At 37.2% G+C, this 18,488-nt stretch overlaps 1 protein-coding gene across 2 annotated transcripts in view; it reads left to right on the plus strand.

The window, feature by feature from the left end:
- AKAP6 (A-kinase anchoring protein 6) overlaps positions 1-18,488 on the plus strand; it is a 256,747-nt gene that overhangs the window by 28,965 nt on the left and 209,294 nt on the right. The window contains exons 1-2 of one of the 2 annotated variants that reach the window (XM_058807157.1): positions 15,847-15,907; positions 17,922-18,276. In XM_058807157.1, coding sequence (XP_058663140.1) covers positions 17,965-18,276 — 312 coding nt within the window. In that variant the 5' untranslated portion in view covers positions 15,847-15,907; positions 17,922-17,964. Of the gene's footprint in view, positions 1-15,846; positions 15,908-17,921; positions 18,277-18,488 lie in introns of those variants that run through there. The other variant, XM_058807155.1, reaches the window with a different exon arrangement.

Here is an 18,488-nt window from a genome sequence, read left to right on the forward strand (position 1 = left end):
CATTGAGTAATAGAACCTCAAGGAAGGCACCCAGAAAGACTGCTGCTTTACCAGTCACGTTACTTCAACTCTGCTTCAGGAAACATTTATTTAAAGATTGTCCTGAAGATGATGTCCATTGTCTATTTTCTGAAAATCTGAAAAAAAGTTAGTGGCTGAAAGTTTATTAGAATAATTTATTTTAATAGATTAAAGAAAAATCCTTAATCCATTTTTTTTAATTGGACTGACTGAATTTTCCATAGAAATATATTTTCTCTTGAAATATAGAAAGATACAGATTAAGAAAAAACACCTCCATAAATATTAAAAAGTGTTCTTAATGTAAAGCTTCTTTGACTTGTCTCCTTTTTCCTTCAAAAGTGCTTTGAAATAAAATTTATTTTTTGCCACACTAGAAAATTTATTAGAAATTCTAACAGATGGCAAAATTCATTATTTTTAGCGTGTTCTTACTAGTGAATCTCTTTATTTGGTGGCAGAAGAGAGATTATAAGTAAAACAGATATTAGATATGCACAACAGTAATGATAATAAACTAAAAATTCTTTACAGCATGATCAGAAGAGTCAGATCCTTGTTTTTCTGGTCATTCAGCATTCTTTAATGTTGTGAAATGTAGTATGGCCCAAGGGTCTGAATTCTGACTGCAGAAATCCTCATTTATGTTCCAGCAACCTTTCTGACATTTTAATTTCCTGAACAGTCTCTAGCTTTTAAAGTTGTAGAATTTTTGTATGTGTTTGGGCCAAGTAGCTTTCATTTGACTGACTGTTATCTTTCTTTTTCGATGAGCAACAGGCAGGGAATCCACTCTTTTTTTTCTCTGTAATTTGATTATCATGATTAATTGCTGGAGACTGTCATAATTTGAACTTGTCTGTCTTCAACTTTCACACTTGAATATCTTTTTAAACATCTCTCTTTTTACTTCAATGACTTTTGTTGTGCACATTCCAGTTTTTCAACATTTTTTTATGTGTATCCCACACCTCCATACAACATTCCATTCTCACAATTGCTTATATTCAGAGGCTGTGCTATTTTTTTTTTCCTATTGTTCCCAGGATTCTCCCATATGTTAGGTATTGATTGCATTCCTTGATCATTGGTGTCCAACCCTACATTTGTTTAGATTAAAATGCATTTTGTTTATTGTTCTAGTTTTCAGAAAGCATGACCTTAGTCACCAGTGTGACTTATCTGAAAAGCAGGGGAGGTTTTTGCTGTAGCCAGACTGGTCCTTCTTTAGCTTTCCACCAGTCTGTCTATCTGCAAGAATTATGAGCAGTGTTTTAATTTTTGCCTCCAGATCACTGGTGTAAATGGCAAATAGCATTGGGCCTTGCTAATCCCTGTGGGATCTCACTCAGAACACCCTTGTCTGATTCCCCACCAAAGGCTTCTTCCCACGATCCCTTAGCTAGCAAGCCACATCTTTGTTTCTTTTGGTGTGTGCTTTATTTCTATTGAAAAAACACTCCCGATTTATTAGTGTTTACCCCTCCTCACTGTAAGCATGAATTTGGGGTTAACAGGCCCTCACTCTCGCCACAGGAAACCCTGCCTATGTGCCTGAATGGAAGCAATCAGCTCAGAAAGTGGATAGGCTGCTATGGAAAAACTTGCAGTGTTTTACCTTCTTCTTTCCTTGCTGGAGGAGTGCATCTCCTGCCTCCAGGCCCATTTCAGCTGTGTCTGTTAAAAATGAGCAGATTTTTTCAACCAGAAAGAGATTCAGGGCAGCAGAGGAACGGCAAAGACTGTCACAGCATGCTACTCTAAAGAGTTACTCTTTCAATTAACTTTTTAAATTAGTGTTCAATACTGTCCTCTTTCTCTGTTCTCGGGCAGACAAGAAGCTGGTTTCAATTCTGAGTAAGAGTGGGAACAAGATAAAACGGGGTCATTAGTGTTACAGAAGAGAATGCCAATTACTAGCATGCTGTGTTAATCCAAAAGGATTCTTTCAAAGACAAAGATGTTTGAAACAAAACATGCATTTGAACTTTCATCAAGAGCAACAGCAAATGCGAGGATTCACCTCTTGCTTTGCCACTTTTCTTTCATCCTTATTGTGAATATCTATTTATATTTTAAAAAATTAAATTAGGGTGAAGTTCATGATGCCGTTACTGTTCATGCAGATACTTTTACACAATGAAACCATTTTACTAGTTCATTTTATATTTCTATTTTATCTGTTTGTGTTACACAGTGGTGCATAAGCTATGAAGGCAAATTTTTCCAGATTTCAGAATATTCAGAAAGAATGTTCACTCCAAAAGAATTGCATCTCTTGGCATTTAGAGCTGCTTTTTGATGTATGGGATGACAGTTTCTTACTGATGAAGCAGTAAGTTGTAGGGTAACTGTTCAGCTGCATTCAGTTAATGTTGTTTCATGAATGAACAGGCAGAACATTTCTGGTGAGTCACGCAAGGCTTGCTGCTGGCATATGCACCATTCATACTTGGTGATGAAGGGAAAGAGATTCCTAACACAGGTTTTAAAGGTCTGGTGGAGTGGGACTGTCTCCAAGAGTAGGTTTGCACCATCCTAGAGTATTCTGCCTGGCCTGTGTCTTGAAGATCAGTTTTCCTGTAGCTCCTATGTCATAGCTAATATCCTAGATATTGAATAGGCATGGTCTGGGCAATGGTGCTTGGACAAATGAGTTGAATTCTCCCATTTCTAGTGGGTAGATATTGGTCAGGAAAATGGCTGCTGCTTAAAAATCACTGGGTATGAGGTTGTTTTGTAGACGAGTTTAAAAAGAACCTCACCTAATTTTAAGAATGAGAAGTTAATTAAATTAGAAAGGAGTATGACAAGAGAAGGGGTAAAAAGCTGTTTAGTCATAGATGTTTAATGAGACTGCAGTCTAATCAAATTGTGGATGTCTCTGTTGCCCAAACTTGCATGAAATCACATTGAGAATTTTCAAAATAATTACAAACAAACAAAGTTTAACTATGCATGTGGCTATGAAAATATCTATCAAACAAAACCTTCTTTTTGAAGTGAATATTAGGGCTGCTTCTGAAATACACTCATGTTTTTACTATTTTTTCATGCTGCCACGACTGAACTTTTTTCCAAGTTATTTATTGTCTTACTCTTATAGACCTTTCCTTTACTTAGTAACTGCTTAGAATAATTTTGCATTGCAGAGTTACTGAATAGCAGACTATAATGATTTTTTATGATGTACATTTTTATGGCCTGTATAAAGGGATGTTAAACAAACAAGCATGTGATATCATTATTTACCTGCATTGCAGTATCAAGTATGATCTTCTTTAAAGGAGGAGATCATAATGCCCTTACGTGTCCTCCTCAAAGAACAAAGGAAGATAAACATGCAGGATCATGGAATGGCTAAAAGTGACAGGGCAGCGAACATGAGTAAATTACAGTATCAAGCAAATCTAGAAATGATTTTGCAGTTCTGGTACCTTCTTGGGACTACAGAAAAGGAAACACCTAAATTTGCTTGCAACAGTCTTGAAGAAATCCCTGTGCTGTCTAAGGCTTGTATATCCACAGTGTATTTTACTTTGCCTTCCCCTCCATTCTAAGTTACTGTTTACACCCCTTAATGCCTAAAATTCCAAGATATCAATGTGGCTGCACTTTGTTGCCTCTGGTGTATACTGAAAAGAGTTACTGGCCTGAGGAATCTGCTCATCAAAGAATGTAAACAGAGCTATAGGGAGGTGACTTAGTAATTCAATAAATGCAGAATGAGCAGTAGATAGGTGTCTGACATGGTTTGCTCTTCATCTACACAATAGAGAGCATGAATGACAACACTAGAGCAGGGAAATATTTACCATGTAACTATCTTCCTATGATATGTTCCATCTCATAATATAATTTGTTCCTCCTAAAAGTGTTTATCAATGAATGGAAGAACAAGCTTGGGAAGGACAATAATCTTATTGCATTATCCTATATAAATTATTGTTCAAAGCTCAGAGGAGTTTTTAAGCTATCATAGTTTGCATTCCACAAAGAAGTATTTGTAATCCTTGCAAAATCAATTCTTCTGAACATAAAAGACCAACAGATCCACTCATCCATGGCTCTGTTTCCCTTTTGCCTTGCAAAACAATTTTAAGACAGAAGCATCTGTTTCTGTTTAAAACATTCAAGGGGTGTAGTTACCAATTAGAAGAGTGATGCAGAAAATATCCATGTCATTTTAACTGTGTTGGCAACACAGAGGAAATTATCTTCCCAGCAAACCCTCCCTCCCTCCCTCTTTCCCTCCCTTTTCACAGATTTCAAGATTTTTCTAGAAAAAATGCTATCATTTGTAGCTGGCTCTGTAAATAGCATTTAATTCCGCAGCTGCTGGGAACACAGACATTTCTAGCATTTTCCGCTGTTTCTCCTGACACTTTCTGGCAGATGGAATATCCCAGTCCATCAATTCAGTCACTAGGCTCTAGAATAACTGAAGCTCATCACAATCTTTGCTGAGTTTATGAGCCAGACCACTGTTGTTGTTTTGTTTTTTTTTTTTAAACTTATTTTTGCAGTTTGTTTCCTTATTACTTCTCTGCTCAAGCACCTAACCAATGTTTGATGTGTTACTTTTTTCTGCTTGAAGGGAACATAGTCCTAAAAGTGAAATTACCAACTTGAAGCCATTTTTATCAAAACAGACTTAAAAACAATTCTAGAATGTGGGATCTCAGCACCTCAGGACTGATGTGCAGAGTGACCGAGAACACCCTTGGGGGGCTCGGGAGTCCTGGAATGTTGCCAGAAGTGTCTGGTGGCTGGACTTTGATCCTACACGGGAGACGACACCTGTATGAGGATTGGAGGGTTTCACTGGGTGAATGGTGAAGGGATAAGTTAATTAGAGTGTGAAACACAGGGTTTAGGATTTCAGTACAGGGGGGTCTAAAGATGTAAGTAAGATGGAGGAATTGGGGCGTTTCCTGTCCTTCTTCTTCTTCTTCTTGGCCTCCATCTTCTGTGGTGGTGGTGGCACTTTGGGATTGGTTATTACTAAAAGTGCACTGGTTAATAAGGGTAAAAGGCATTGGGGAAAATTGATAAATATTGTATAGGTAACTTTGAGTATAAAGATAGGTGACCGCCCTGGGGGCTCTCAGTGTGCCCATGGCTGGCTGCTGTGCAGACCTCTGTCGGGCCAAGAGAAAATCTTTTAGATAAACAATTAATAAACACCGAGACCGAGACAAGATCTGAAGCTTCTTCTCGTCCTTTGAAGCGCGGGCTGTCCAAGGCCACCCCGGGCCTTTCCAGGTCACCCAAACAGCCGAGAAACCGACACTAGAATAGCCTGAGTTAGAAGGGACAGCTATTGGTCATCTCGTTCCTTCCCATGGACAGGGACACCTTCTACTAGATCAGGTTGCTCAGAGCCACACCCAACCTGGCCTTGAACACTTCCAGGGATGGAGCATCCACAGCTTCTCTGGGTGACCTGGCCAGTGCCTCACCCCCCTCACTGTAAAGAATTTCTTCCTAATATCTAGTTTATCCTGTTCTCTTTCACTTTGAAGCCATTCCCTTTTGTATCACTACACAGCCTTGTAAAAAGTCCCTCTCCATTTTATAGCTCCCCTCAGGTACTGGAAGGCTGCAATTAGGTCACACTGCTGCCTTCTCTTCTCCTGGTTGAACAACCCAAATTCTCTCAGCCTTTCATTGCAGGAGAGGTTCTCCATCCCTTTGATCACCTTGTGGCCTCCTCTGGAGTCACTCCAGCAGCTCCTTGTCCTTCCTGTGCTGGGACCACAGAGCTGGAAGCAGCTCTGCAGGTGGGGTCTCACCAGAGCAGAGGAACAGAATAGACACAATTGTATTTCATAGATTATTTCTTTCATTGTTAAACCTGTCAGGCTACTTTTGTACAATGTAGGGGACATGTTTTAGTGCAAAAAATGTGTTCCAATCAGTGTTATTTAAATAAATAATTTTGAACATTACATTTTCATATTATAATGTCAATACATACATATATATATATTATCAAGTATATTTAGATGGGATCTTACACTAACTTACAGGGTTACAGGGTGTTTTTGAGTCCTATTACTATTTATTTGAATTCTTGTCACTATTTCTTAGAAGTGTAAATGTCCAGGTGAAAAGAAAGATAAAAAAGAAAGATGCAAAGAAATTCCAGTCTCCATGGACTGGTTCAATGATGGGATGACTGAAACGTGCAAATCCAATGGTGTTTAGTAAGATAATTTTCTTTACTGCTTTGGTGTCATCTAGGTCTGTTTTTACAGACTTTTACTATACCTGCAATGCACTGAAGTCACCCACTGGCATGAAAGAGGGATAGAAATAGGTACTGGTGTAATAATTTATAAACTATATGTCTTTGAATAAATAAAAGTGCACCTTGGTACTGTTGGTTTTGAAGAAAGTGGAAATTTAAGCAGAAAAAAAGATAAGGCCATTAATTCTGATACTTTTTGCCATTTCATATGCTCTGTGGCTGATCAGAACTTCAAGTTAGTAATCCCATGTGTGTATATCATGAAAGTAGAATAACACATGTAAATTGGAATTTAACAGATGGTTAAACAGAGCAGAGATTGTGTCATTAAAAATTTTTGACAAAGCACATTTTTTCAGAATTAAATTTGGACATATATTGCATTTTCTGCCTGCTAAATCAGGTTCCCGAAGACCTATCCCTGACTGAGCTTAAAAACCTGAAAGGACAGAAATGTGTCCTTTATCTTGTCCTAATAAGAACAGTCACATATGCTGTGCAATTCAGAATTTTATGAAGGTTTTCCTCCAGTCCCACGTTCCATATAAAGAACAAACAAGCAGAAAATATTTTTCCTCTATTTTCTGTGCAACTGAACAAGATACTGAATACTTGACCACTAGCCACACAAAAATAAATCACATTTACTAAATGTGAAGTGTTATGCCTGGATAAAACCATTTTGTATTTGGAAAGAAAAAGTGGTGGAGTAGCTCCTCCTGCATTCACAAATGGCTGCAGGTATCTTTAAGCAAGAGCTCTAATTCTTGCTACTTCTGGGAACTGGCATCTACTCTGAAAGGAAGCACCTTAAAAGAATTTTAAGAGGTGTTTTGAGTGAAGCTTGCTCAGTTGTTGCAGTTTAATTCTACTTCTTTAAACTTCTTTTAACGTAGTTGTTGGAATTGAGGTCTAAGCATTCCCAAGTGATGATCCTGAAATTTCAACTAGCTGAAGGTTCTGTAAAATCATGTTTGTTTTTCCATCTGTCTGAACAAAATCTTGCATTTTCAAGCAAAAATTCAGTGTTTTTACTTATGCTGAAAACCTGTGTTTGTTTTGCTACTGTAGTCATCACTGCTGCAGGGTTTAGTGCACCGCAGGTTGGCAACTGCAAGTAACTAAATTGAAACTCTCCAAGTACTATTTCAGAAGAGCCTTGAGAAAACAGTTTAACATGTTTTGAACTTTTTAGTGGGTTTCTAAGCCTTTTACTCACCTCCAAATTCCTTGGTTTAGTTCAGGAGCAAATAAGTGTCATGGAAGGAATGCTATTTTGTGAACATTTCAAACCTAAAAAGCAGTGACATCTGGTGGGGGGAAGTCTCATGGAATTTAAATCCCAATTTCCAGACTAAAAGCCACATAGAACATAAACAGATGCATAGTATTTTCAATACAGAATTTGCTATTTAAGGTTTGAAAGCACATAGAGAATGGCATGAATTTTTAGAAATTCAATAATTTCATGCTTAAAAAATTATTATTGAAATTGCATCTGAGATTGCAATCATTACCATACATCTGCCATACATTACCATACATACAGTTCTAAAATGACTCTGCATTATTTTTCTACCTTTTAGCATTTTTCCATAATAACTTTTTTTTCTGGAAGAATAAAGTATCCTGCATGCATGCAGTTCACAGCTGTATGTTTACACAGGTGTCTGAACAAATTTTGCCAATTTAACTTGCTTTTCCTGAGCAAAAATTATAACTAAAAGATACCCCATAAATTGAAGACATATGATTGACTTGTAACAGTATATTCAAAAAACTGACATAAATGTATTTTTTTCAACTAGGTGTTATTTCATCATAATGGAAACCTTTTTAGTGTACAAAATTTGAAGGTCAAACAGAACAAGAAAATATAGAATAAAACTTTAAATAATAGCATGGGCAACAATTGCTTTACTTCTGGATAAGTGACTATTTCTCCATTCTGCCCATTTATAGTTTGCCTTTTTCATTCCCTTTGCACGTAATTGGTAGTAGGACGGAAAAAAAGTTGCTGAACTGGAAATAGCAGTGATTTTATTTACATATATATATATATATATATATATATATATATATACACTGACTTGAAATGTAACCAAACAAAAATACCAGTTCATACAATTATTTCAGTTTTTCACTAAGTGTTGAGATTCTATTGTTTTTTTAGGTGCTTGATCTAAAATGTAATTTGCATAGCAGATTAATGGACCTCCTGTGGACTGTTTTATGGCATCTCTGTTAATTGATTAATATTAACTTGTTCAGTACAATTCTGAAAATAATAAGATAATTATGTGAGTTGTACAGATTGACTAAAAGTGTACACCATATATATATATATGTGGAGAAGGGGGAGTTTGCAAGTCTTTTATTCATAAAATGTGCTGGTGCGAATGTCACCTGCTGGTGGCAGCAGATGGGGTAAGAGCTGTCGTTCTCGAGCTACTCTTATGAAGAAAGTGGTATCTTAAGATCCAATTTACTGAGTATAATCATTACTGGTTCCGGAAAATTTAAAATAAATCCTCAGTTACATTCCCAGGAGAATCTCCTGTGCTTGAAAGCATTCAGAGAAGTCTCAGAACATGATGCTACCTGTATTTTTATATCAGGAGAAAAAGGCAATAAACAAAAATGAACAACCTTAGCTGACTGCACATTGTCATTGTGCAGCAGGACATTGTGTAGCCCAGTCATGATGAGGCAGAAAACAAAGGCAATGCTTTGCAAGTTACAGGGATTCAAGGATCTGAATCAGAAGTATCCAAACCTGCTTATCCTCACATACAAGCAGCTTCTGTAGCTGTAGCCTGACATCTTTCTCTTCAATGCCAGCCCACAGATTACTATAAAAATCAAGTTGCGACCTACTGTGCAGGTGGCCAGGGTCTGTGATATCTGTTCTTATACTGCAGTTTGGTCAGGACCCATTGTGCAAGATCATCTTTGAGATGGTTTTTAATTTTGTGAGGTGATCTCTTCACCATCTTATCAGTTTGGTCTTACAAAGAAGTTTCTGTATATAGGTGTCTCTTTGTCCTGTTGTCATAGAATAGGAGTCAAAACCATTGAGGAAGGCAGGAAGAAAGAAAAAAGCTACCCGGAGTAGGCAGAATTCCTATTCAGAGTCCTTGTTCCCTGTAGTGACACACTGAGCTTTAAATCTGTATCCTTCCCCTTCCCTTTGCCTCATTCTAGCCATATTTTCTAGAGTTCTTGCGTCATTTCTTAAGTACAGTTATAGTATCATCTAGTCCACCATGTAAAGCCTTAGAATGGAGGCAGGTGCTTCCCATGATAACACGACACTGTGTGCAAATAATGAAAACAACCTTACAATTGTATAGGATATGCTGAATAGTACTGACTTTTCCCTCCTGTGCTTGCCTTTAGGAAGTAGAGTTTTATCCTTCTGAAAAATTTGTAATTGTGAGTATCTTTAAACCAAAATTTTTACTCACAGCAATTTACAGTTTGGTGATTGTTAACTTATGTTAATATCTTTTAACTAGTTAAGGTTTTGAAGAAATAATTTTGTACCATGAATTTTCAGAACCATCAAAATTTTTATTCCTCTTCTAATTTAACCTAATTTTGGTGTACCTGATCAAGTTTATGACAGAAGAAAGCAGTGTAATATATGAGAACTACTTAAAAGGGTAAAAACATTTGTGCCTTAATTTTGTGTGTTGTGGTCAATTGACTGATTACACAACAGGACTAGATATCTATTTTTAGCTGACCAGTAAATCAACATGAAGTGGCAGGATTTTATCCACATCATGATTGAGGAGGGAAGAATTTGCAGAATAGTTACTGAAGCTGCGGGTCATCCTTGTAGTACACCAAGTGTTTTAATGTATATTAAAAATTAATCCCCAAAATAAAGAAACTATTTTACACTGCACTATTACTGTGATAGCTGAATGTCTGAAACAATGGCATGCACACATTTGATAGTGTGTTACTGACATGAGGCACTATCATGAACCAAAACAATATAGCAGAACCTTTCATGAGCATGACTCAGTACAATGAAACAGCTTCTGGTCCAAAGAAATTGGTCTATTTTTGTGAATCCCCAAATTAGGAAAAAAAGCAATTGCTTTGGTGTTCTTTTAAAGAAGACCTGAGAAAATATTATAATGAACAGGTAAATTATTTATAGTTAAACTTTACATGATTGTGACTAACTGCCCCTGTAAATTCTTACTTAGTGTTGTCTCATATTACACAGAACGCTGATTTTCACAAGGGCTCTCTGGTGTCAGCAGCTGCCTTGTCCATAATTCCAAAAAGCAGCAGTTTCTTCAAAATTCTACCTTTCTTATGATAATTTTTAAAAAATTTAATGTAACAAAACTGGTTTCAGAAATGATGGCATGTCTTGTGGCTATTTTGATTTATTTATCATTAGGATTGGGGCTGGGGAAATTTAAATGCCTCTAGTTGCACTGTTGGGTCCGACATAGTAATGTTGTGCCTTGAAGAATTCTGCAGGTGGATTGCTGTTGGTTTGGGTTTGTTTTTTTTTTAAATAACATTTGTACTGATTGACAGAACATCCACTATTGTAGTACCTGTAACATATTTAAGGAAGAAGCTGAAATTACGGTCTTTCTGCTAGAGAAAGACGTAAGACTTGGAAGGCAGCGAGACATTGGCTGTGGTTGACATACTTTGTACAATACATGTGAGAAAGTTCTTATCTGATCTATTATGAGGTCATATTGCTTCTTGATACATGTAATTAATTTCTTATAATCAGCTTCCATAATTAAAAGGAATAAGCTCATTTAGCCCCTGGAAAATTTTCCCAGAAAAAAATGTTAAGATTTCTCCTAAGCAATTAGCATTTATTTGCGATGAAACTAGAGTGTGAAATTGAAGCGAAATGTTATTTTTATTTGCCCTAACTTTGAGCTGAGTTGCACCAGTTTTTTTCATTTTGCTGTGATAGGAGAAACAGCTCACAATGTTCTCTCTTATATCTCACTGCCTCTGTCTATACTGAAAGATCATTTAAATCCAGATTAATATTCAGCCAAGCCTAATCTTGATTTTGCTATCTTCCAATTTAAAAGATGTTTCACACTATCTCTTTGGAGAAAAATTTTGGAACAAGACACCATCTTCTTGCTAGAGTAGTTATTATGCATCCTTCACCATCTGACTTTTGTAGCTGAAGGGAAAAATTATTTTATATTTGCAAGTATTTTCCTCACTCTTAGCCACTAGAATGACAAAAATGGCTTTATCCAGGGAAGCTGAAACAACCTGCCCAAATGCGTAAAAAAAAAAGCCAACAAAAAACCACTTAAATGTGAGCTGAAACATCAGTGTGTAAAAATTGACTCTATGTACTGATGGCTTTTTGGAATGAAAATTAGGACAACAAAGGCCCAAGATGGTGTAGAGCAGTTAGCTAATAAAGGATGTTGAAGTGATGATGAGTTCATATGAAGCAGCTAATTTGTCTTTGTCCATTTTAATGCTAATCTCTTTGTAGCACATCATCTCCCAGATACTCACTGCAAGGCACGCCTGTACTGAGTTAGAAAGGACCAGGAAACACAACTGCTCATCACAATATGCTTGACTCTCTGAATACATTTCTCTGTCTGTATGAGTCTGGCACTACACAATTGTTTTCAATGTCTGTATATGTTGTCGTGTAGAATTTTTTCTGATGTACCTCTTGGCACTTGTCTAGTGGGATCATTTCCAGCTAGCCTGCCTGCTTTTTTATAAGTGAGAACATAAAATTATATGAGCTAGGAGCAGATAAATTTAATGCATTGTTTCAGGCAAGACTTCACCTTTTTTGTGATTGGTTGGATTGTTTTTCTTTTTCATACACATAACTTAATATTTGTCTATATAAGTTTAATCTTATATGTTATTGCTCAGTTTTTTGCCTTGTGAACATCTTTCATTTACTCAGAGTTGATATTTGCCCCAATACCTCCTACAAACCTTTTCCACTTAATTTTCCACCCATTTTTCAGGTCATTAATCTGTTTATTGAGAAACATAGTGCTTAGCAGAGGTTTCTGTGAAACCCTGCTTGTGATCCGCATTTGTTCTTCATTCCACTGTTTACTGTTTTCATTAATTGTCCACGCAAGGACCTTCCTTCTTATGCCATGGCTATTTAGACTCATTTAGCCTTTGGCACTGAATCTTGTCAAAAGCATTTTGTCGGAATTCACCAGTAGTATGCTTTTCAGGAACAGGAGGGGAGGGTCTTCCTCTAAAAAAATGGTGTTGCCTCATTCTGCTACAGTTTCCATAAGTTTTCATGGCATAAACATGATGTGAAAGGATCTGCAGAACCTTTCTTTGCAATTGGATATCCTAAGAACCAAAGCAGTTCCAAATGGAAGGTCATGTACGCCATAACTGGCAATTTGCCTGTTTTACCCTTGGCTTCTGGGAGATTTCCTGGGTATGTAATGCCTGGACCTTATGGGCTGTTGGTTTGTTTCACAGTCTCTCCTGCTAGGCCATCACTTTCATACAGATCCTTTGCTAAATCCTCCAGTAGAATTTCCACTTTCCCTGATTTGCCACAATAATTTCCAGTTTCTGGCTGAACACTTGCCTTTGAGTTCCACATTTTCTTTCACCTCATATTAGAAAAAGAAACCATAAATAACAAAGATTCTGTTGGGTCATTGTGGCGTCTTAAATTCTGATTTATTCACATAATCAGGAACTTGAACATCCATGGTTGGATTTCCTCAGTTAAAAATTCATGGTCTGGCTTTGCTGCCATTAAAGGCTTGGGGCAGACTTTTTAATGGACTTTAAGTCAGTCACATTAAAAACTGTAATCATGATTCATGTTAGTGTTCATGTTTAATACTGGAATTACTGCGCAAGCCTCTCTGGTCTATATCCTGAAGGAATCAAGGCATCATCCTGTTCCCTATCAGATATACTTTCTAAGTGTGTCATACATGGAATAGGAGGCCAAGCAGTCCTAAATTAGAAATTGTCCAGTTTGGTCAGAATTTTAAATATAATCATAGGATAATTGCAAAGGAAGTATTTCTGAAACACATTCACAAGGCATGATATGAAGAGAAGAACCTAAACTGGGTCCATTAGAATTCAGTTATTTCAAAGATTTTATTTCTTAAATCATATAAGAAATCAGCAACAAGATCAGTGTAGTATGTGATATTAAATTCAATTTTCTCTCTATGTAACTGACATTATATATTTCAGGTTTTTTGTGCACTGACATAATTTATCTTTGTAGTTGATACAGTTGATTACATTTTCAAGGAAAAGTATAATGAGCCTTAAACTTGGCAGAGAATTCCTGAGACTACTGAAATGGAAAAGACATTATAATATAACTTGTCTGTGTGAGACATTTGTTTTCACTGTATATATTCAAGAAAATTCAGCCTCAATGCGCTTGTTAAATCTGATGTTAAAATTTACATCATTAGATTTCAAAGCCAGCAAGCACACAAAATTATTTAGTGATGGAGTTTCTCTGGGGTTTTTTGTGGCATTTTTGGGATTGAAATAAATTATTTACGTGACAGACAGGTGGCTGTATAGTGATTGTGGCTGATTTTAACAATATGTGACAGTAAGGGAAATTAGAGCTCATTAACATTCATTCGGCCCAGTGTCTGCACCACTGATCAATGACTGGACTACTCCATGGCTTAAAATGCTTAATGATGCTTTGTTTGACAGGAGCTGACTGCTGTTGGAGGAAAGGGTGGATGATCTGATGCTGGCAGAGTGAATGTGGCCTGCAATTTATAAACAAGGGAAATGTGAACAACTGGGGAGCAGAATGAGTGTGAGAAGCCTTCCAAGGCTTGTGGTGATTGATAAACTTTATTATGGTTGACACAGACATTCTATGTTTTGTGCAAGAGTGTTAGCATCTGACTGAGCAGAAAAGCAGGGGAAAGTGAGATTGTCGGTGTGATTAGTGGAAGGTAATCAGCCATCTGCTCGGCGTAATGCACTTACTGAAGATGAAGATAGAAAGCATATGTGTGCATGTGCTTACACAGGATCTCTCACCTTTTATACAAGGATCCATGACAATGTAAAACTGTATATGAAGAATTAACACAAGGCAAAAAAATATGTTCAATTCATCTATTTTTTTTTCTCCCACCAGAAGGAATGCAAGGTGTGGTGGCTGTGTTATATAGTTCTTAAATGTGCCCCTCAGCAGACTGAAGCAGTAGCTTTTGAAGTGGCAGAAATAAATAATTGGAGGAGTATTTTTTAGAAATAATGGGATCATAACTCTCAGTCTGATTGTGATGATGAAAATAAGGTTATGCCCTACACATGTTGAAAGATGGAACTTTTTTATTGATTTGACATTGCATTTTCATCTGTTCACCTGCAAATTTAATATCAGCTGGTTTGTATAACTCTTCTGGGTACAGAAGAGGTTTGGCTTAGAAACAAGCTGGGATGTGATTTAGTATGGCTTGCCCGCCTAAAATTGTCATTGATGCTACCAGGGTTTTGTGATGTAGAAAATGAGACTAAACATAGCTTTTGAGTTTTATAAAAAGAAATTCTGGAGTGATAAGGTCCTGCTTAGAAGGAAAATAATCCCTTCTTTACCTCATTAAAAAAAAAAAAAAAAAGAATTGCAAGGTATAAAGATCACCTCGAAAAAAATTAATTCAGTTTTGATATGTTCTAACACTTATTGTAGTGGTTTGCAATTCCCTATTTGTACATTTTGTCACAAAATCTGGAAAAAACAAAACACTCCAGAAATATAACCAAATTTAAGTCCAGCATCTAAATCAGTCACTTAAAATATCAATAGGACCCCAAAGTATTGTTTAACTTGATCATCCCTTCTTAACCCTTCTGTCTAGCACAACCTACTTCTGATCCCAGAGTGTTTTGGCAAGTTTTGTAACTCCTGAGTTGCACAAAATGGATATATCTACGAGGCTGGCTGTTGCTGCTGGGCCTTGTTGTTTGCTATTTCGTACTCCAACATTAGAATTTTGTAAAAGCGCCTCTGCGCGGGGGATTTCCCGTTTTCGGCGGGTTCCCCGGCCGTGCCGCTGGGGCAGGGCGCTGCCCGGCCGTGCCAGCGCGGGCGGAGCCGCGGGCGGGCCGAGGGGACGGCGGCGGACGCGGAGCTTTCGCTTTCTCCGCCGGCTGTGGGAGACCCAGAGTGGCCGCGCCACTTCGGTCCGCAGGATGAACCTTCCAGCTGTCCTTTCTCGCAGCACAGTTGGATGATGATGATGCCTTTTTAGTCTGCCAGGAATCAGTATGAAGAAATCTGTGTCCTAGTGTTTGGATTCAGTCATTTGTAGCTGCAAGTTTCTCCTTTCGGGCATTTGTGAGCTATTTAAAGCTTTCACAGACCTTGCTAATTAGTATCCACAGTGCATTTTGTTACTTTTTTATAATTTTTTTAGAAGATGAAAAGAATTCTTTATTTTAAAATTTCTCCCCATATTCGTAATTGAAGTGTTGCAACTTGTGGTCTGGCAGAAAGGGAAGAATGCAAAGGACTTGAGTGTAAGAGCTGCTAGGATTAAGGAGGCATTAGCTGTAATGCTGGAGAGCCACTCTTAGAGTCAAGCGCACCGTAACAAAAGCCAGGTCAGCAGGTTCCTAATGGCTGCTAATTGCCCGCTCGGTGCATGAAAGCTGGAAGTGCTCTGCATGCAGCATGGAGCAGCTTTTGTTTGCTTCTGCAGGAGCATGTTTTCATTTCTCCTTGCTAATTGCTTTAATGTCCTTACTAGAGCTGAGTCATACTGAAAAACTCTGCAAGAGTGCCAGGCTTGTTTTGTTTGAAATTTTTTTTTTTTTTTTGTGAAAAACCTAGGAAGGAAGCCCTGCTCTTCCTGTGCTTTGGTATCATTTAGTGATTCACAGCTGATTCTCTGGTTCGCATGTTTAACAGTAAACATGCAGAAATAAGGACCACCTGTGTTTCACCAAACTTTCACTTTCAGGAGAAAATAATGTGAATAATACGTTTAAAATGTTGACATAGTTTCAGCTGTTGGGTGAATTCTTTAGAACCGGGGCTGTGGTCAGCAATGTCTCAGACAAAAATGTTATTACACTGTTTTTTTTCTAACAATTTATGTTGAGTACTTCTAGCAACAGAGTTTAAGCTGAAAAATAGGTAATGTAAAGGGATGAACTTAGAAAATACTTAGCATGCTGAAATGTTACTTTCACCCACCTTTGCTGCAGAACTTTTTATTTAACACATTTTAATTAATGATTTTTCAAAATTTGAGCTAAAAGAGTTGGAAATTATACAGCAGGCACTGAGAATATTTGGATTCTTCTTCCATTTTCTTTGCTTGATTGCAATGATTAAAGTTTTTGTTCTGAAGTACCAAATTTATATTTAGTGTTATTATTTAGTATAACTTTAACGTACTGTTTTGTGAGTGTGATAGATGTGCAAGCACTGATTTACTAAGTAGTGGCAGGGTAGAAAATAAAATCGAATTAACATAAAATATAATTTTTTTGTCCTTCCTGGCTATGACAAGTGAAATTGTGACTGGATACTTTTTTAATACTCTCACTGCCTGCAGCAGTAGTCTCTGGATGCTGAGACCCCCTGAAATATTTAGGACTATAACTCAGTAGTCACAGTGTTGATTGAACAGTGAAAAGTCTGTTTTTTCTACAGTCTTAGAGATTTTATGTTAAATAAGTGAAGTTGTTTTGGGTTATTTTTGGCTTGTTTGTTTTTGGTTTTGTGGTTTTTTTTCCTTTTTTTATGCATAGATTTTATAGCAGCCTTCTTCATGTGTAGTACACATGTAACTAGAACATAGAGAGGAAGTACAAAGTAAAATATTTTACTTATTTACTTTTTTCAGTGGATCTCATAAGTGTATATTGATGACAGAGTATTTGGCCTTTCATAAAGCCACTTTGTTAAATGATGTTTTAATTTTAGGTACATGCTTTTACCTTGGGAATTATTATATCTATGCTTTGTTAGAATTGTTGGTTATTGCAACAGTTCTTAATCTAACAAAACTGCTAGAATTTAAAGTTCAAAAGGAAAATCAAGAAATCAACCAAGTGTCCTCAATAATTGCTTCAAGTTTCTGTGCAAATTTTTTGTTGTACATGATCAATAGTAGAGTGGACAGTAGGGAAATGTAAATAAATCTTGAAATATTCTGTGTTTAGTCTTAAATTTCAGGCCAAGGAATATGTTCCAATATCTACTCGTTTATGGATACCAGTCTTGTATTAACTTGAGGACTTCAGTAAAGTTTTGCTGACTTTGTCAATGTTCATTTATTTGTGTTACAGTTGTAAAAAATCAGAACATACTTTTCATTAATGAAAACTGTAATTTCCAAGGTGATTCGAAATTAGATGAAAAATTACAATTGAAAATTACAATGAGAGAAATGCAATAGTCGTTACTTTACTCATACAAAGATCATGTTCAACAAAGTTATTTTGAAAAAATCTATTTGGTCTTGAACTTCAGTATAGATTTTTAGGGTGAAGAATTTATTTAGACGTGCAATACATCTCAGGCATTATCATTTACTCCTTGTCTTTGAGCATTTTGTCGCTGAATTTGGTCTCAAAACAATGGTGTGTTTTCTTTTTATCTTTGCAGCTGGTTTTGAAGGAAGTATGGTTTAGGCTTTGACACGCTAGCCATGGATGTAGCACTTTCTCCCATGAGGACACAAGAACTGGATCCCATGCCATCTGATGCCTCTCCCATGCTCATAAACATGACTCCCACAGTGGAACAAGGGGAAGGGGACGTCATGAAGGACCTGGACTCTGGCCAGCAGTATGAGAAGCCCCCTCCTCTGCACACGGGGGCTGACTGGAAGATTGTTCTCCACTTGCCGGAGATTGAGACCTGGCTGCGGATGACGTCCGAGAGGGTGCGCGACCTGACCCACTCCGTCCAGCAGGACTCGGACAGCAAGCACGTGGATGTGCACCTGGTGCAGCTCAAGGTATGGTGGGGTTTGTATCGCAGGCTTCTCTTTCAACTCTGCTGTTAGTAAAATCAACAAAAGGGCTTGTCCTAACTGTGGAAGCATATCTGACAGCCTGGGTTAAAAAGTGAATAAATCCTTTTAAGGGAGGTAATAGAAACCACTCAATTATCAGATTTTTTGCAGCGTTATTTGCTCATCACTTAATTCAACAGTCATAACCATATTCG

The sequence above is a fragment of the Ammospiza caudacuta genome, chromosome 6, assembly GCF_027887145.1.
Source record: "Ammospiza caudacuta isolate bAmmCau1 chromosome 6, bAmmCau1.pri, whole genome shotgun sequence".
Classification (NCBI taxonomy): domain Eukaryota; kingdom Metazoa; phylum Chordata; class Aves; order Passeriformes; family Passerellidae; genus Ammospiza; species Ammospiza caudacuta.